Raw genomic sequence first — 20000 nt, 5'->3', positions numbered from 1 at the left:
TACCCCGGTCCCTCTAAAGGCTCAGAAGGAGGGCTGTACTACATGTTGGGATCCCGCCCCTCAGCCTGTCAGGTGGAGCTTCATTAGTGTGATCTGTAGGCGCTGCTGGGGCCTGAGCTCAGCCAGAAGATACAGACTGCAGACGTTCACCTCCAGGTCAAAGTATGGTGAGACCCAGACGGTGACAGCTGGGGAGTCGACCGCAGGGTCCACCGCCTGACGACTTCAGGTTGATTATGAAGAGGGCACTTCAGATTAAGACTAGGGAAGCTATGAACTGTGGACTGGACCCAGGACATTTTCTTAGAGCTAAAAATACAATTTTTAGCTCTAAGAAAACAATTTTTAGCTCTATACAGAATCCCCGGGCAAAATAGTCTGTAGTTGAGAACTTCTCCAAAATGAGTGCATTTTCGATTCAGTTCAGACGTTCTACTTTGTGTCTGCTCTGAGTGCCTTCTGCCCCCCCCCCCCCCCCCAACATGACTGAATTTCCCTTCAAACCCTTACTCTCTCACGCGATCTATCTCAACTCAACCTCCTCTCTCTCTCTCTCTCTCTCTCTCTCTCTCTCTCTCTCTCTCAGTGTGTGGTGGTTCGACTGTGTTTCCGTTTTGCTTCAGTGAAACAGGAAGAGGCTTTTGCGTTCTCGAGCGGCCGAGACGTAGCGGTGGTTAGCAGTTCTGCTAACGTGCTACGTCACTCTGGTCCACTTCCTGTCGCTCGGGGATCCATCCCCCCCCCCCCCAACCTGCAATCAAGGTATGGCAATTTTTGGGCATTCAAAGAGTGAATAGACCTACTGATGGTGACCCTCTCATGGACCAACTTATGAACCAACTGATGGTCTGTGATGGCCAAGGGCCTTGCGTCTGAAGGGTCTGAGGGCTTTGGGTCTGAGGCTGCTCAGACTGTTGATTCATAACTGACATCTGATGGCTGACTCACTCAATCTGTCTGAAGGGGGCGGTTCATTTAGTTTCTTTCCTTTAGAGGAAAACTTCGAGAGATGTTCACCCTGGACCTTATCTTCAGATCGTTTAGTCAGACAGAGACATGGAATTCACCTTTTTGGGGTCCATGTTGAATTTCTTTTTTCCACACAAGAAGATCCGGTTCCTTAAAGTGTTTTTCCTGCCAGGGAACAAAGAGACAAATTCAGAAGAGACTCAATATGTTTGCTCTAAAGTCAGAGTGAGCTCTTAACAGAAGAAGCAGAAATACTCTTTACTGAGTTCCTTTAAATGACCTACAAAGGGGGAAACAGAACCCAACACACACACACACACAACACACACACACACACACACACACACACACATACACACACACACACACACACACACACACACACGCACAGACACACACACACACACACACACATCCCCACATACACACACACACACACCTACACACACACACACACGCACACGCACGCACGCACGCACGCACGCACGCACACACACAGACACACACACACACACACACACACATCCCCACATACACACACACACACACCTACACACACACACACACGCACACGCACGCATGCACGCACACACGCACGCACGCACGCACACACACACACACACACGCACACGCACACGCACACGCACACGCACACGCACACACACACACGCACACACACACACACACAGCATCAGACTGGGCCTGAAGTCCTAAAAGTTCATAATATTATAGAAATATGAATATGCTAACCAAACATAATAATATATGCAAAGATAAATATACTAGAAAGGTAAATAGGCTTGAGAAATAAAAAATAAAATGTATATAACGATGAATACAGGATGACGCCTGCATATTGCAGGTACCAAATCAACTCAATCCAAAGCCACGCAGAGTGGCAGGTGGTGGATGAGGCAGCGCCGTGTGCAATGTGACCCGCCCCTCCAGGGAGGGGGCGTGGCCCCTCCAGGGAGGGGGGCGGGGCCTCTCCATTGTGCGAAGACAGCGCAGACAGACCGCGCGGAGGGTGAACCTGTTCCTCGTGTTCAGGACGCCGTCTCTTCTTCAGAATAAGAATTACGGCCAGACATAATGAAACCGGGACCTGGAGACAGACGCTGCGTTCTGCCGCCCGCGCTAATCAACCGCCTCTGATTGTCAGTCTGAGACGTGACTGCGGCGGCGGGAGGAGTGCGCTAGGGGAGAGGCCGACATGGCGAGCGGTAAAGTCTCTCATTCCAATAGAGGAACCGATCCGTCTCAGACTCACTTCTGCTCGCCAAGCTCCGTGCTGACCGGTGTTTCCACGGCGACGCGTTCTGGCTCCTGCAGGGTCTGCGGTGGCGGGACAGAGAGTCATAGGAGACGGCGCAGAGACACACATCACACACACACACACACACACACACACACTGGGACCAGGGGGTACGGGAGGCCTAATGGGGTCATGGGGGTGGCTACGCCTCGCGCCCACTGCACCGACAGTCAAAGGACGTCGGAAGGCGTGGCTGACGGATGGGGGAGCTTTTCCAGGGTCGTCAGAGCCCGAGTCGTGTCACAGTGCTTAAATTTGCATACGCGATCTGATTGGATGACGGATCCGTCGCTGCCGAAAAAGTTGGAACATTTTTCAACTTTTTGACGGCGCCGACGGATCCATCGGAACGGACGGATCCACAATGCATTGCGCGTCCGTCCCCATTCAAAGTCAATGGGGATCCGTCAACGGGCCGTGCAGTGGGCACGAGGCGTTACACCGGGACATCACGGCGGTGGTGGTCCGTACCTGGATGTTATCGCTGGGGTCCCCTTGGTAAGGTCGGAAGGACTTGAGGGGCGTCCTCTCTGCTGAGGACGGAGAGAACACAGTGTTCTGTCGGCTCTGTGGTAGGCAGGAGAGGAGCTAGGGGGACACCTTACTCCTCCTCCTCACACAGGGAGCTAGGGGGACTGGGCTGTCCTCCTCCTCCTCCTCCTCCTCACACAGGGAGGAGGAGATGACCAGGCTGGCCTGTCCCCAGCAGCACTCAGACCACATCCTTCTTTAACCACTGATACTGCGGGGGAAGGTCTGACCGCAGACCTGTGTGCCCGAGGAGAGGATGACTGAGGGATGAAGCCTCACGGTGAAGTCACGAAGGCAATGCCTTCGTTCAGAGCGTTCATAATTCTTACAGTATATTTGATTCTCAAAGGGCTTCCCTATGGAACGAGAGTCCCAGTGCCGGAGAGAGAAAGAGAGAGAAACCATCACCTCGGAGGGAAGAGTGAAGCTCTTGATCTGACAGCGATATAACACAGCACTCATTCAAAACACATGAACACATCTCGATAACAACGGATTTACTTTGACTCATTCACTCATTCAGTAAATAAAAAGATACAAACTCAAACACAAAACTCAGTCTGTGCGCTAAAAATTGTAACTCTGCACCCTGTTTATACAAGTTGTAGATCACTGACGTTAGAAGGACCTTGTTCTAAGGACACTACTGATAGAACGACTCACAATATCAATCCTCACAAACACTAGAACGAGCCCTAGAAGGGTAGAAATGCTAGCAGCAGTCGCCTACCTCTTCCCCAGAGGAAGCTGTCTTTTCTGCGACAAGCCATGTTGTTGACGGAGCAGCATCTGAAGAGTTAGAGGAAATGTGTCATGGAGCACGGCGCAGAGGCCGGACGTAGACACAGAAATAGTCTCTGAGCTAAACTATAGACAATGAAATAGACTGAGTTACACTACAGGCACTGTCTCTGAGCTACACTAAAGACAATGAAATAGTCTCTGAGCTAAACTAAAGACAATGAAATAGTCTCTGAGCTACACTAAAGACAATGAAATAGTCTCTGAGCTAAACTAAAGACATTGAAATAGTCTCTGAGCTACACTAAAGACAATGAAATAGTCTCTGAGCTAAACTAAAGACAATGAAATGGTCTGAGCTAAACTAAAGACAATGAAATAGTCTCTGAGCTACACTACAGACACTGTCTCTGAGCTACACTTCTGATACTGTAATAGTTTATAAGCTACACTACAGACACTGTAATAGTCTCTGAGCAGACTAAAGTACAGACACTGTAATAGTCTCTGAGCTACACTACAGACACAACAGACCATGTAATAGTCTCTGAGCTACATTACAGACACTGTAATAGTCTCTGAGCAGGCTAAACTACAGACACTGTAATAGTCTCTGAGCTACATTACAGACAATGTAATAGTCTCTGAGCAGGCTAAACTACAGACACTGTAATAGTCTCTGAGCTACACTACAGACACTGTAATAGTCTCTGAGCACGCTACACTACAGACACTGCAATAGTCTCTGAGCTACACTACAGACACTGAGAGAGAGAGAGAGAGAGAGAGAGAGAGAGAGAGAGAGAGAGAGAGAGAGAGAGAGAGAGAATAAATTCATATTGAAGCATACTTTATTTGTATGAAAGGCAGAAACTAACGTCGGGCCCTTTCTGAACATCTGGCCCCCTCTAGCGTGCACGGCAATAACATGCACACGCACACACTTCCGTCAAAACGGTTAATCGTTATTAAACCCTATAAATCAGCTCATGGTTCGGGTCTCTGAACATGAATTTGGTTCTGACGGTATTTTAATCAACACCAGTGGACACAACTCTCCCAGTGCTCCCAGTCTGTAGTCCTGTGGTTTGTAGTCCGCCTCGCGCCGCGCTGCGGGGCGCTGGTCGCCACTTCCTGGATGTCAACACGCAGCGCGCGACTCGGATCCGTCGCGTTCTCGGGCGCGCCGCAGAACGAGACTCCGACAGCACGAGCACGAAGTCGAGCCGTGTCCCCGCGAACTTTTACACTTTAGCGCCGCGCTTGAGGAGTTTAGGCCGACTTCGTTCTCCTCTGGAAGTGTTCGGGAAAAGTTTGGACGATGCAAGCCATCAAGTGTGTGGTCGTTGGGGACGGGTGAGTGTGGTCCGCCTGTACTGGTCCTACTTGTCCGCCTGTACTGGTCCGCCGCGTATCGTACTGGTGTTCTGGTGTTCACCTCGTACTGGTGTTCACCTCGTACTGATGTTGACTTCGTAATGGTGTTCACCTCGTACTGGTGTTGACTTCGTACTGGCCTTACTGGTGTTCAATTCGCACTGGTGTTCACTTCCTACTGGTGTTCACGTCTTACTGATGTTCACCTCTTACTGGTGTTCACTTCGTACTGTTCTTACTGGTGTTCACTTCGTACTGTTCTTACTGGTGTTCACTTCGTACTTATGTTCACTTCCTACTGGTTTCATTAGCGAAGTCGAGTTCTGGGCTTCTGGGTTTAAAACTTTTAAGACCTGTTTTGAGGAAGGGTGCCATGGTGGACTGGTGTGTCTCTCCCGGTCTAACGTGTGTCTCTCCCGGTCTAACGTGTGTCTCTCCCGGTCTAACGTGTGTCTCTCCCGGTCTAACGTGTGTCTCTCCCGGTCTAACGTGTGGTCTGGTGTGTCTCTCCTGGTCTAACGTGTGTCTCTCCCGGTCTAACGTGTGGTCTGGTGTGTCTCTCCTGGTCTAACGTGTGTCTCTCCCGGTCTTACGTGTGGTCTGGTGTGTCTCTCCTGGTCTAACGTGTGTCCTCCTGGTCTAACGTGTGGTCTGGTGTGTCTCGCCTGGTCTAACGTGTGTCCTCCTGGTCTAACGTGTGGTCTGGTGTGTCTCTCCTGGTCTAACGTGTGTCTCTCCTGGTCTAATTGTGGTCTGGTGAGAACGTGTGGTCTTGTATCTGGTCCATCACCTGGTGGAGAGAGGAGCTCCTGGTCTGGTTTCTCAGACAGGTTCTGCTCAAAGGCTCTGAAATGGCTTCACTGTGTTGAGAAAGATAATCCTACCTTATGGAGTTCAACACAGTCACACTTCAGGGAGACGGAGGGACCGATTGCTGCACTAAAGTTCAATATTTCAAACAAAATGGATGCTTATCAGTTCTAATGAGGAAGTGACTGAGTGGGTAACGTTAGCTCTGAGCTGATGACTACTCTGAGTTCTGCTCTGTGGCTAAACGTCTTCATTGCAATGCATGGAGGTAGAGGACTGGCCTTCTCTTCCCCATTTGAAATGACTAAACCACTTCCCCTGCTGGGCACACTTCCCCTGCTGTAAGTCTCCAGTTCCTCTTTCGGTCCCTCTCGCTGAAGTCCTCGTCTGCTTCGAGCTGCAGGACTTCCTCCTCGGCAGTGCGGGGTTTTGGCGAGGAGTGGCACCGAGAGGCCTTCTCCTACCTGCCGTTGGCCTTGAAGTAACAGTCATTAACTAGCGTTAGTCACGGGTGACTTGAATCGCTCTGCACTCCGTGTCCTGTTCAGGCCGGTCGATTCTCCGGGGTTTAGTGAGCCTGGTTCTTGCCCACGCCTAGTGAGATACCAGTCTGTGTGTTTATGGCGGCAATGTCTCAGGAGGTTTGAGCGGGTTGACTGTTAACCGGAAGGTTGCAGGCTCGATCCCCGGCTCCTCCTAGCCGAGTGCCGATGTGCCCCTGAGCGAGAGACCTCACCCTGACTGCTCTGGGCAGAGAGGTGAGTGTCTGTGTGAGCTCCAGGAAGGAGGAGACTGGACCTCCTTTCCTTTCCTTGTGTGCAGGTTATTCTCTGAATAAGGTTAGTTATTTGGGTGCTTTGTACGGTGACCATGGGTTAGTGTTGCTGGGTTAGACGGACTGGATACCATGTGTGCTTTTATTCTACGTAGGTTTCTTAGCACATATTACATATTCTGGTGGTGTTAACGTTTGGTAAACTCAAAGCAAAGCTGCATGATGTAACATTTTTGTTTAGCATTTTCTGCTGATGATTAAATATGTATGTTTTTGTGTTTACTATGTTAATATGTGATCTGTGTATGCGGTGTTACAAACTGACTTACGCTATATGCAGGGCTGCAACTGACAATACTTTTGTATTGTCAGTTGTATGTCATAAATAGCGGAGCAAATTTCATCACAGCTGAACAGAGTTACTGCTATCGAGCTGTGGACCTGATGGCTCGACACGTCCTGGGAACGTGTAGGAAGGAGATCTCCAGCTCGGGCAGAGAGACGTGGTGCTGGTGGTGGAGGAGTGATGGCACACACCACCTTTTAATAACTGGATTCATGCTGACTGAATGATTTAACAGATTGTTTGACAAGCTGGGGTCATCCCCCGTGCATTCACACAAACACACAGACACACACACATATGGACACGCACGTAGAAACACACACATAGACACGCGCGCACAGACATACACGCACATTTAGACAAACGCACACAGACACACACACAATCCCCATTCCAAAGGTAAACTCGGCAGCATCACATACTCAACAACACACGCATACATCTATGCATATTTACGAACACGCACATGAGTCACCCGCCGTCTGAGCACGGCCCTTGTGGTGTAACTCCTCTCCCTAACGGCCCCCCAACCGTCGTATCCATCTCGAGGAGGATGCATGCACAGCAAAGTTGCTGTGAGGGCAGAGCAGATTTCCCCAGGTGTGTGTCTGGGTGTGTGTGTTTGTGCATGTGGCTGTGTGCGGTTCTGGGTGTGTGCCTGCTCCTCATTCTGCTTAACTGTAGACCTTCTTATCATCTACACGGGCAGATGCTCACAAAGATATCTATACATGCAATGACAGGGACGTGTTCAGAACGTATTGACTGTCCTTCCTCACTATGTTGTATTCAAACAGTTAAGATCCACATTCTCCACCTGATGTGATTTTACCATCGGTCTACATGTGTTATACATGTCACTTAAGATGGTTCTAAGCCTACATAGCTAGCTATACAAATACATTCAGTAAGCATGCACACCGCACCGACAAAACGTGTTTAAACGGTACAGTGCTCCCGACAATCTGAAGCAGCCGTCTTCATTTCGAACGATTTAACATGTCTTTTAACTTCTCTTTAAATCTGCCCTTAAACCGGTGGTTGTGTGTTTGGGAAACCTGTCCTGGTCTACAGAGAGGAGACCTGAGTTCAGCTGCTCCACAGACCAATGTTCTCCTAGGGAACACGGTTCTCCTAGTGAACACTGTTCCTCTAGTGAACACGGTTCTCCTAGTGAACATGGTTCTCCTAGTGAACACCATTCCTCTAGTAAACACCGTTCTCCTAGGGAACATCGTTTCTCTAGTGAACACCATTCTTCTAGTGAACAACGTTCTCCCAGGGAACACCGGTCTCCTAGTGAACACGGTTCTCCCAGGGAACATTGTTCCTCTAGTGAACACGGTTCTCCTAGGGAACACGGTTCTCCTAGTGAACACGGTTCTTCTAGGGAACACGGTTCTTCTAGGGAACACGGTTCTTCTAGTGAACACCGTTCCTCTAGTGAACACCGTTCTCCTAGTGAACACCGTTCTCCTAGTGAACACCGTTCCTCTACTGAACACGGTTCTCCTAGTGAACATCGTTCCTCTAGTGAACACGGTTCTCCCAGGGAACACCGGTCTCCTAATAAACACCGTTCCTCCCAGGGAACATCGCTCTCCTAGGGAACACGGTTCTCCCAGGGAACACCGGTCTCCTAGGGAACACGGTTCCCCTAGGGAACACGGTTCTCCTAGGGAACATGCCCGGGGCGGGCTTTCTCGCTCGCCCGCGCCCAGAAAGCGTCAGAACAGGCGAGGAGACGTGGAGGCAGGGGAGACATTCCTCCTCCTGCCTGAACACGCTCCGCGCTGGAAGGGCTCCGCAGAGTTCAGCTGTCTGCAGGAACACAGATCCACTCGGGACGGTCCCCGTGAGGGACCCCAAGGTTCCTTGGGACGCAACATGAGGAACCCCACTGTTCCTTATGAGGAACCTGACTGTTCCTTATGAAGAGACATGAGGGACCTGACTGTTCCTTATGAGGGACCTGACTGTTCCTTATGAAGAGGCTTGTGGAACCTGACTGTTCCTTATGAAGAGAGGAAACTGACTGTTCCTTATGAAGATACATGAGGAACCTGACTGTTCCTTATGAAGAGACATGAGGAACCTGACTGTTCCTTATGAAGAGACATGAGGAACCTGACTGTTCCTTATGAAGAGAGGAACCCGACTGTTCCTTATGAGGAACCTGACTGTTCCTTATGAAGAGAGGAACCTGACTGTTCCTTATGAAAAGACATGAGGAACCTGACTGTTCCTTATGAAGAGAGGAACCTGACTGTTCCTTGTGAAGAGAGGAACCTGACTGTTCCTTGTGAAGAGAGGAACCTGACTGTTCCTTGTGAAGAGAGGAACCTGACTGTTCCTTGTGAAGAGAGGAACCTGAGTGTTCCTTATGAAGCGCCGCAGATAGCAGCGTAAGTCAGAGGAGGCTTTGATGTAGAGAGGTGTGACCTCTCTAAAGGACGGCGTGTGCTCTCCACTTCTGAGAAGCTGGGGTTGTTCTCACACGAGGGGCTGGGGAGTGAATACAGAGCAGGCGGGGCAGTTCCTGGCGGGGGAGGACATTTTGAATGATTTATGGACATTTCTTGATATTTTCTAAGAAATTCTGCTGTTGCAGTTTTCTTGCAATTTTGTGTGTCTGTGTAGGTCTGTGTGTATGCCTGTGTCTGTGTTAGGGCTGCTCGATTATGGAAAGACTCATAATCACGATTATTTTGGTCAATATTGAAATCACGATTATTTTTTGAGTTTGAAAACATGATGTATTTATTCAGCCTGCCTCTCTCAAAAATACTTTGTAACTGAGAACTTTGAAATTTCGCCTTAAAAAAATACACAAAATGGTCCAAAAGAAAAATTTCAAATCTAAAATAAAGCACCCAGCTGTTCTTGTACTTTCAAAATCGAAAAATCGATTTTGTTAATTTTTGTGATCGTTGGACGCTAAAATCGAAATCAAGATCGAAATTAGATTAATCTTCCAGGCCTAGTCTGTGTCTGATGCTGATTGCTTGCTTTGTCTTTCAGAGCCGTGGGGAAGACATGTCTGCTCATCAGCTACACCACCAATGCCTTCCCTGGAGAGTACATCCCCACTGTGTGAGTGCATCTCCGTACTGTATCTCTGTACTGTATCTCTCACACCGTAAACCATCTCCGTACTGTATCTCTGTACTGTATCTCTCGCACCATAAACCGTCTCCGTACTGTATCTCTGTACTGTATCTCTCACACCGTAAACCATCTCCGTACTGTATCTCTGTACTGTATCTCTCGCACCATAAACCGTCTCCGTACTGTATCTCTGTACTGTATCCCTCACAGCATAAACCATCTCCGTACTGTATCTCTGTACTGTATCTCTCGCACCATAAACCGTCTCCGTACTGTATCTCTGTACTGTATCTCTCATAGCATAAACCATCTCCGTACTGTATCTCTGTACTGTATCTCTCGCACCATAAACCGTCTCCGTACTGTATCTCTGTACTGTATCTCTCATAGCATAAACCATATCCGTACTGTATCTCTGTACTGTATCTCTCACACCATAAACTATCCCAGTACTGTATCTCTGTACTGTATCTCTCACACCATAAACCGTCTCCGTACTGTATCTCTGTACTGTATCTCTCACACCATAAACCATCTCCGTACTGTATCTCTGTACTGTATCTCTCATAGCATAAACCATCTCCGTACTGTATCTCTGTACTGTATCTCTCGCACCATAAACCGTCTCCGTACTGTATCTCTGTACTGTATCTCTCATAGCATAAACCATATCCGTACTGTATCTCTGTACTGTATCTCTCACACCATAAACTATCCCAGTACTGTATCTCTGTACTGTATCTCTCACACCATAAACCGTCTCCGTACTGTATCTCTGTACTGTATCTCTCACACCATAAACCATCTCCGTACTGTATCTCCGTACTGTATCTCTCACACCATAAACCTCCACAACGCGGACCCAGCGAGCAGCATAACATGGGGATCATCTTTATTCATTTTATATTAACATGATTATTTTAATAAATGTAATACTGTTCTCCTTAAGTGAGGTGGATGAGCCAGCCTGCTGGTGGTATTTGGGTTGTTTCTGATCCGCCCCTGGTGGTCATTCTGGGCCGACGCAGCCCCATTAGAACATGATCACATCAGTGTGTCTCTCAACAGGGTTCTACACAACGTACATTGTGTGTCGTGTTGCCATTTATCTTTTAAAAAGTAACACACAAACAGAGAGAGGCTCCATATGATCGCAGCCAAACCCAGCCTCAGAAGAGGATGAATGAATGATTGGATGAATGTGTTGTTGAGGTGAAGTGTGCCCTGTGCCTCAGGTTCGATAACTACTCCGCCAACGTGATGGTGGACAGCAAGCCGGTCAACCTGGGGCTGTGGGATACGGCCGGACAGGAGGACTACGACCGACTGCGACCGCTGTCCTACCCACAGACGGTACCACACGCACACACACACACACGCACACGGACACGCACGCATATAGACACACGCACGCATACAGATACACAGCAAGAGACACAGACACGCACGCGCAAACACAAGGGGAGAGTGTGTGACTTGCTCCAGCAGTCGTAGACACACACCTGTGAGGTGGACGTAGAGGCGTGGGCCATCAGGAGGGAGCCAGATGAAGGTGCATGAACTGCTCCTCTTCAGCCCATCTAGACGGTGACGTGCTCTGTGCTCGTACTGAAGGAACCCGCATTCCTGCCCAACAATGACTTGGCTCTATTGTGGTCACACACTGGAACGCACGCGCGCACACACACACACACACAAGGAAGCTAATGCACACAGCACACACGCGATTATGGTGTATCCGTTGCGCCCTGCGTATAGATAATCTATTGTTTCACAATAGAAACTGAATTCCAATGAGGCGGGGATTGTGTTTGGTGTCCATTATCGAGCCGTCTCTTATTTCGATAGCCGAGCATTTTGAAGGATGTGAAGTGGCCCTCTCAGCCGGAGGGAACCCGCCATGTGGCGGCGGTGGGCGTTGGTTTTACACGTGGCTGAGTGGTTATTTAGCGTGTGGTGATGAGGTGTAGCAACTCCACCCCCCGCCAAGCTGAGACGGCGCTGAGAGCAGGAAGCAGTATGAATATAAAGCAGCCATTATGGCGCTCTCTGCATCTCCTGGCGGAGGTCCTCATGTTCCCTCCTCCTCCTCATGTCTTCCTCCTCCTCCTCCTCCCCCCCCCCCCATGCTGCTGCTTCCTCATGATTCATTATTAAAGAGGCACAACGTGTGTGTGTGTTTGTGTGTGTGTGTGTGTGTGTGTGTGTGTGTGTGTGTGTGTGTGTGTTGGCCCCTCCCCCCCTCCAGGATGTGTTCCTCATCTGCTTCTCTCTCGTGAGCCCCGCCTCCTTTGAGAACGTCAGAGCAAAGGTGAGACCGCACACACACATACTTTCACGCACACGTGCACTTTCACACACTGACGTGCTCTCACATGCACTCTCCATACACACATACTCTCATACAGACATGCACTCACACACACACACACACTCACATGCACTCTCTCACACACACACACACACACACACATACTCTCACACAGACGCTCACACATGCACTCTCTCACACGCATGCACTCTCTCACAGACGCACACTCAGAGGCACGCTCACACACACACACACACACTCACATGCACTCCATACACTCACCTGTACTCTCACACTCTGGAGCGGTCCTGTCATTTATTTTCCTTTCCCAGTGAACCTTTTACCGGAGCGGTCGCTTCGATCCAGAAGGCTTCATCAGAGGGTGTAGTCCGTCTGCCATGAGCTCTGAGCTGATCTATTTAAAGCCGACGGCCTCCTTATCAGCCACTCTGAGCTTAAGACTTCTGCAGGCTAATTCAGACTAATCAGGGGCTCCATCTCGTCAGGTTACGGTGCATGACTGCCCCCCCCGCCCTTCTCGATGGTTGAAGTAACGTTGAGTGCGTTGTGGGTAAACCGCAGTCATCACGGTCGTCTGACCCCGGCCACCTGAAGCCGTCGGACCGGACGCGCCGCCCGTTGCTTCTGGTCGGTCGGAGCTCCGCCCGCTAGCCGGCTTCGCTCCGTCCTCTCATTGGAGCGATCCCGAACGCGTCCCGGTGGTCCGGAGGGTGAAGGCCACCGCTGTGGCGCGAGCCGTCGCGTGGCTCGTCCAGCCGGCGGCGAGGTCAGAGGTCAGCCACGGGGTCGGCCGTCAGGCGAGGCAGACGTCTTGGGTGTGGACGGACAAGGGGCCCGGGGGCCGAGGGGCGGGCGGGGGTCGGGCCACGGCTGCGGAGCCCCCCGGACCCGCCCCCAGCCGACACCGGCCCTGACGCGCGTTTCCCGTCACCGTGGTGAGCCATGGCACCTGGCGACGGTGGAGCTGCGTTCACCATGGCGACCGTGGTGCAGTGTTCACGCGGTCACCTTATCACCGTGGTGACCGTGGTTACTGGTCCCCGTGGTGACCGTGGTAACTGGTCCCCGTGGTGACCTGGGCCCGTGTTCGCCGTGGTTACCGTGGTTTCCAAACAGCTGTTGCACCACTGCTTCGCCGCGGGGACGGCCCGCAGCACTTGTTGTTCCTGAGAGGGGGGGCGGGGCCTCTGAGGGGGGGCGGGGCCTCTGAGAGGGGGCGGGGCCTCTGAGAGGGGTGGGGCCTCTGACAGGGGGCGGGGCCTCTGAGAGGGGGAGGAGCCTCTGTTCGGACGCACCCTGGCACCCTGCCTGAGGGAGGGAGCATTGTGATCAGGTGAACCGCTCCCCAGGGGTCCGGAGCTCTGAATGGGTCTCTGGTCCACACCAGATGCCCTCGCACTCCCTCCTCTCTCCTCCTGTCCTCTTTGTGTTCGCTTCCTTGATGTGCCATCCTGTGTGTCATCACACGCAGCCCACACCGAGAGACGGATCAGAGCGGGCTCTACTTTATCACTCTGACGTCTCACCCCAGCAGAACGATAGTGAGATGGTGGGTACAGTTTAGTGCAGGACTCAGTCCGCACTACGCCCCGGTGCCTGCGGGGGCAGCAGTGAGTCGGTATTTATACCCTCAGAGGCCGACTGATGAACACAGAGCCTGCCCCTCAGAGAACCACGCAGCCTTCAGGGTGCTATCTGAAGGAACGTAAGCCCAGCGCGCCACTGAACAAGGTTCAGGGTGGAGATGTTCCCCTAGTGTCTGTCCCGGGGTTCCAGAGGGGAGACCCGGTTCTGTGGACCAGCATGCAGCCTAGTTGAAGAGCAGTTACTACAATATACATACACGTATACTAGACTGGAGTGGGTCTTTTTAACGTGGTTTGCTCCAGATATGCACAGGAAACAGATTCATGTCAGCGCCTTCCTGAAGATGTACCGAGTGATGTACTGAGTGGTGGAGCTCCTTCGGTCTGGAAGAGAGTCCTCTCCACGGCAACGCACTGCGAGCCCGCTCAGACCTGGAGAACGTTCCTCTGAGCCCGCTCAGACCAGGAGAACGTTCCTCTGAGCCCTCTCAGACCTGGAGAACGTTCCTCTTAGCCCGCTCAGACCTGGAGAACGTTCCTCTGAGCCCGCTCAGACCTGGAGAACGTTCCTCATCTCCTCCCTTCATCAGGGTGTAAAGGGAGGTCTGAACGTAGATCAAATTGTCCCCAGGGGGTTTTCACCGCTCCGATGCAGAGCTGTGACGTTGGACGCGTGGGTAGACATGCATCTGCTGAAGAAGGGACTTTCCGTCTCCCTGAGACTTTAACTCTGATGACGGCAGTGTGGTGGAAACTCGGCCTCTCGGTTCGTTTATCTGTTGTTCTCCCCGTGATTCGGCCTCCACCACCGAGTCGGCTGCGCTCGCTGACTCTGTTACATCTAACAAATGGAAAGTGACAACGGATCACAGTTCAGCCAGGCAGCGCCATGACAACCGGTCACAGCGGACAGACTGGGGATGGAGACGGATGGACGGAGAGACGGCAGTGGGTGGAGGGCTGCAGCATGAGGCCTATTTTTACGCGCCTCGTAGCCTTGAACCAGTACTACAGCCTAACGAGCAGCTTATTAGAGTCTATGCCCCTCATCAGTGACCTTAGGGCAAATATTGTTGTATTGAATTATTGCGTTTATATTCTCTCAGCATCGCAGTGATGTGAAGTGGTTGAACTTAATGATGAGGTTGTCTGGTCGGGGGGGGGGGCGTTGGGGGCGACCAGCAGAGGACCGTCCAACCGTACAAATGGCAGCGGGACCCCGGGGAGCCAATAAGGACGACCCCTTATATTGGCTCACTAACCTTTAATTAGAATGAGGCTGGAGGAAGCTTCACTCCGTGTTCTGAAGAAGCAAAGTTATCCTTAACGGCCTCCTCATGTGGTCACAGCAAAACGTCAATGTCTGAGTGTGTGTCTCTTTGTCTGCCTCTACGTGTGTGTGTGTGTGTGTGTTTTACGTGTGTAGGTATTTCTTTGCCATGTATATGCATCTGTGCGTGTTTTGAAGTGTGTGTTCCAGTATGTATCCAGATGTGTGTTAACCTCCCTGCGTTGTATCAAGATGTTTGTGTTAACCTCAGTGTGCTGTATCCAGATGTGTGTCCTAACGCGTGTGTGCTCCTCAGTGGTACCCAGAGGTCTGTGTGTGTACCCAGATGTGTGTACTAACCTGTGTGTGTGTACCCAGATGTGTGTCCTAACGCGTGTGGGTGTGTGTATCCAGATGTGTGTCTTAACGTGTGTGTATCCAGGTGTGTGTCCTAACATGTGTGTGTATCCAGATGTGTGTACTAACCTGTGTGTGTGTACCCAGATGTGTGTCCTAACGTGTGTGTATCCAGATGTGTGTGTGTGTATGTACCCAGATGTGTGTCCTAACATGTGTGTGTGTATCCAGATGTGTGTCCTAACGCGTGTCGGTGTGTGTGTCCAGATGTGTGTACTAACCTGTGTGTGTGCTCCCCAGTGGTACCCGGAGGTCTGTGTGTGTGTCCAGATGTGTGTACTAACCTGTGTGTGTGTGTGCGCCCCCCAGTGGTACCCGGAGGTCTGTGTGTGTGTCCAGATGTGTGTACTAACCTGTGTGTGGGTCCAGATGTGTGTACTAACCTGTGTGTGTGTGTGTGCTCCCCCCAGTGGTACCCGGAGGTCTGTGTGTGTGTCCAGATGTGTGTACTAACCTGTGTGTGTGTGCTCCCCAGTGGTACCCGGAGGTCTGTGTGTGTGTCCAGATGTGTGTACTAACCTGTGTGTGTGTATGCTCCCCAGTGGTACCCGGAGGTCTGTGTGTGTGTCCAGATGTGTGTACTAACCTGTGTGTGTGTGTGTGTGCTCCCCAGTGGTACCCGGAGGTCTGTGTGTGTGTCCAGATGTGTGTACTAACCTGTGTGTGTGTGCTCCCCAGTGGTACCCGGAGGTCTGTGTGTGTGTCCAGATGTGTGTACTAACCTGTGTGTGTGCTCCCCCCAGTGGTACCCGGAGGTCTGTGTGTGTGTCCAGATGTGTGTACTAACCTGTGTGTGTGTGTGCGCTCCCCAGTAGTACCCGGAGGTCTGTGTGTGTGTCCAGATGTGTGTACTAACCTGTGTGTGTGTGTGCTCCCCAGTGGTACCCGGAGGTCTGTGTGTGTGTCCAGATGTGTGTACTAACCTGTGTGTGTGTGCTCCCCAGTGGTACCCGGAGGTCTGTGTGTGTGTCCAGATGTGTGTACTAACCTGTGTGTGTGTGCTCCACAGTGGTACCCGGAGGTCTGTGTGTGTGTCCAGATGTGTGTACTAACCTGTGTGTGTGTATGCTCCCCAGTGGTACCCGGAGGTCTGTGTGTGTGTGTGCGCTCCCCAGTAGTACCCGGAGGTCTGTGTGTGTGTCCAGATGTGTGTACTAACCTGTGTGTGTGCGCTCCCCAGTGGTACCCGGAGGTGCGGCACCACTGCCCCTCCACCCCCATCATCCTGGTGGGCACCAAGCTGGATCTGCGGGACGAGAAGGAGACCATCGAGAAGCTGAAGGAGAAGAAGCTGGCGCCCATCACCTACCCCCAGGGTCTGGCGCTGGCCAAGGAGATCGGTGAGACCCCCCGGCTGCTGCTCCCAGGAGAGTGTGTGTGTGTGTGTGTGTGTGTGTGTGTGTGTGTGTGTGTGTGTGTGTGTGTGTTTGGAGGAGGAAATAACCTCCTTTTGAACTCTCGCCGACACCTGAGATGGGTCTTGTCAGTGTGTGTGCGTTTCTAGATGTTTGTGTTATTCTCAGTGTGTGTGTGTGCATGTATCCAGATGTGCGTTAACCTCCGTGTGTGGTATCCAGAGACTCAGTGAAGTACCTGGAGAGCTCCGCGCTGACCGATTTGTGTGTGTGTTAACCTCAGTGTGTGTGTGTGCGCCCCCCAGACTCGGTGAAGTACCTGGAGTGCTCCGCCCTGACCCAGCGGGGGCTGAAGACGGTGTTCGACGAGGCTATCCGCGCGGTGCTCTGCCCCCAGCCCACCAAGCCCAAGAAGAGGGGCTGCCAGCTGCTCTGAGAACACCACCCCCCCCACCCCAGGGGCCCCTACACAGCTTGGCTCAGGGACCAGCGCACTGGCTTACCACCCGAGAACATAGAAAGTATATTTACCCGCAGGCTAACAGCAGCGCTAGGCGACATCATACCCATCATCAAACCCTCATACCCTTACCCTCTCACGGCCGTGGGGACGGAGTCTAGCTACTGACTCGTCATTTGGCCGTCTGACTGTAAGAGATACGATGGCAGGTAACGTCTGGTTAGTTCAATGGTTAACTCTGTAGATCTATTTTGACGTGTCCATATTCTGTGAGTGATGGTTGGTTGCCTAGCTCTGTTGTTAAGGGATTTAGTATCAGGGAGTCGTGCATATTATTATTGTCGATCATACTTAGGGATCATTTAGGCAACACTGTATTCAGACGGCAGTAAACCAGATCAAACGGTTCAACCAGATCAAACGGTTAAACCGGTTCAAAGGTTCACGTGCACATGCGTGTGCACTTGAGTATTTTCTGTATTTTGGAGGTAAAAGCCGCACTTGGTGTTTTAACAAGAATGCTAGAGTCGTGCCGCTGCCCATAAACAATATCTTAAGGTATTTATTCCCCAGGAGAGACGAACAAACGATAGCTTTAGGACGAGCTGCTCGGCTCGACCCCATCATGTTCTGCCATCGCCCGATTTAAAGGTCCCATGACATGCCACCAGGTGTGGTGTGATTAGCCGTTACAAGCCGTTTCGGAAGTCGGCCCCTTATGACATCACAGGTGGGCGTGTCCACCTAGATGTGTGACGGATAGCTTGAAACGGCTAGTCACACCACACCTTGGTGCCATGTCAGGGGACCTTTAAGGAAATATTAACGTAATTTAATGGAATGAAAGTCTGTTAGATAATCCAACTGCTTTGAGATTAAAGCATTGAGCTGTAGTCTATGCGTCCTACCATCTTTAAAAATGTTTCAATAAATCAGTTATTTGGTAGTTTGTTTACATTCTTTTTTTGTCTTTTCTAAACAATGAACTATTAAATAATTACTCCACACATTACACTCATTATTCAATCAGTGTGAAGGTTCAGTTCTGCAGACACGCAGTGTTAAAAGACCACTTGAAGGATTACTTTGATTTGAGTGCTGAACATCCATTGGTCCAGAGTACTTAAGTACCCCCCCCCCCCCCCCACAAGGTTAGCTGCGGTAATTCAGCAGCAGTGCCTGTTTCTCACCAGGGGGGGCGCTGTCGCCGTGGTTTGCTGTAGTTCGTTTTGAGATGGATTGGGGGAGAATTAATGAGAGGACTGGTCCTAGAATCGAGTGATCGAGTCTCATATTGTTATCCAGTTCTTTACATGTGTTACTGTGTGCACACAACAGCCTAAAGGTTATATCCCAGCTTTTTAAATAAGGGCAACTTATGATATTACAAGTGCACCAATGTGCTCCTCTTGTATTAAGTCGGCGCTCTAACCAAAGTAAAAACCAAACACCTCTTTGAGTGAAATGAGCTGCAGGCCATCAGAGAGGAGGTAGGGGAGAGGCATCTGGCTACAGTACTGAGTACAGGGGCAGCAGGACTTGCATATTATTTATATTATTAGTTTCAGAGTGTTCAGAAAGAAACAATCACAATCACCGTGTCGGATTATGATTGTTTTCCCCGAAGCGAGCTGAGACCATATTTCCCCAAGGACAACAATGGCAGACTAACTAGATGATGAGCTTCCAGATCTCTGAGGAGAGAGTGAGAGAGGAGCAGCAGGAGGAACCAAACCCAGATCCTCTGCACCACCATCCCAGACGCTCTATTGTCAGGCGGTAGGCTCCTGAACGCTTCCACACTGAACCCACAGAAGTATGTCAGTATCTGTTGTAGATCAGTAGCTAAAATTTTGAGAGCTGCGGTTGCTGAAGCTGCTGAACCGTTCTGCGGAACGACAGAATGACGTTTTGGCGGAACCACGACTTGGCCCCTATCCGAGCCTCGGTCTCCTGCGGTTAAACAGCCGATGCCAACACGACCGTTTTAAGTTGTGAGTACAACGAGGCCAACGGCGTCTCTCGGAGCAAACACTGGGACCGTTCGTCGATACAAAGGACTGACAAACCCCACGCTCCCTCGGAGTGTTATCGTGTTCCGCAGCCAGGATTTCATTTAGGCTCCGTCTCAGTCCGGGGGCGGCAGTAGCTCAGGAGGTGGAGCGTGAAGACTGGAGGGTGGAGGTGTCTCCGAGAGAGACGCCTCACCCCGACCGCTCCCGACCAGCTGCCAGTCGCCCTGCGTGGTTGGCACCTCCTGTCGGTGTGTGAGTGTGTGTATGAACCTTTGTTGTCGCTATTGATAAAAGCGTCTGCAAAATCCCCTAAATGCTAATGTAAAGGTACTGTAAAGGTAACGTAAAGGTAATGTAAATGTTGGCCTTGTCCCACTGGGTCGGGGTTAGTCGGTGGACCCTCTCCCAGGATGTGGACGATGCAGAGTGCTTGCAGAACGACGGGCACACAAAATATGTTTCTTGGAGCCTGTGAAGGTCTTAAAAACGGATTCCATTAGCGGGCTGGGTTGTGAACACTCTCACTCTGTCATTCTCCTCTATTTCTTAGTGGGCAGTAAATGAGAACATAACAAAACCAGATGGACACACGG

General features: G+C 51.0%; 2 protein-coding genes across 2 annotated transcripts in view; one reads left to right on the top strand and one right to left on the bottom strand.

Moving 5' to 3' along the window:
- Positions 1 to 4256, bottom strand: part of LOC307082955 (cytohesin-3-like) — a 13117-nt gene extending 8861 nt beyond the window's left edge. The window contains exons 1-4 of the mRNA XM_079746710.1: positions 3546 to 4256; positions 2756 to 2817; positions 2240 to 2304; positions 1068 to 1134 (exon numbers count right to left, since the gene is read on the bottom strand). Coding sequence (XP_079602836.1) covers positions 1068 to 1134; positions 2240 to 2304; positions 2756 to 2817; positions 3546 to 3585 — 234 coding nt within the window. The 5' untranslated portion in view covers positions 3586 to 4256. The remainder of the gene's footprint in view (positions 1 to 1067; positions 1135 to 2239; positions 2305 to 2755; positions 2818 to 3545) is intronic.
- Positions 4257 to 4691: 435 nt separating this feature from the next.
- On the top strand, positions 4692 to 18338 carry rac2 (Rac family small GTPase 2). Its single transcript, XM_079745793.1, has 6 exons — positions 4692 to 4912; positions 9886 to 9957; positions 11208 to 11325; positions 12221 to 12283; positions 16758 to 16917; positions 17238 to 18338. The coding sequence occupies exons 1-6, from the start codon at positions 4878 to 4880 to the stop codon at positions 17366 to 17368; spliced, it is 579 nt and encodes a 192-aa protein (XP_079601919.1). The 5' UTR covers positions 4692 to 4877; the 3' UTR covers positions 17369 to 18338.
- The last annotated feature ends 1662 nt before the right edge of the window (positions 18339 to 20000 follow it).

This window comes from Pollachius pollachius, assembly GCF_949987615.1.
Source record: "Pollachius pollachius genome assembly, chromosome: 11".
NCBI lineage: Eukaryota > Metazoa > Chordata > Actinopteri > Gadiformes > Gadidae > Pollachius > Pollachius pollachius.
The sequence above is the reverse complement of the archived record's forward strand: the minus strand, read 5'-3'. Positions and strand labels throughout refer to the sequence as shown.

What these genes read in the sequence shown, in the direction of transcription:
- rac2 (XM_079745793.1), top strand. Translation starts at nt 4,878, where the DNA reads ATGCAAGCCATCAAGTGTGTGGTCGTTGGGGACGG. An exon ending in TGTGTGGTCGTTGGGGACGG is followed by an intron (nt 4,913 to 9,885) that starts GTGAGTGTGGTC and finishes TTTGTCTTTCAG; the next exon opens with AGCCGTGGGGAAGACATGTC. An exon ending in TTGAGAACGTCAGAGCAAAG is followed by an intron (nt 12,284 to 16,757) that starts GTGAGACCGCAC and finishes TGCGCTCCCCAG; the next exon opens with TGGTACCCGGAGGTGCGGCA.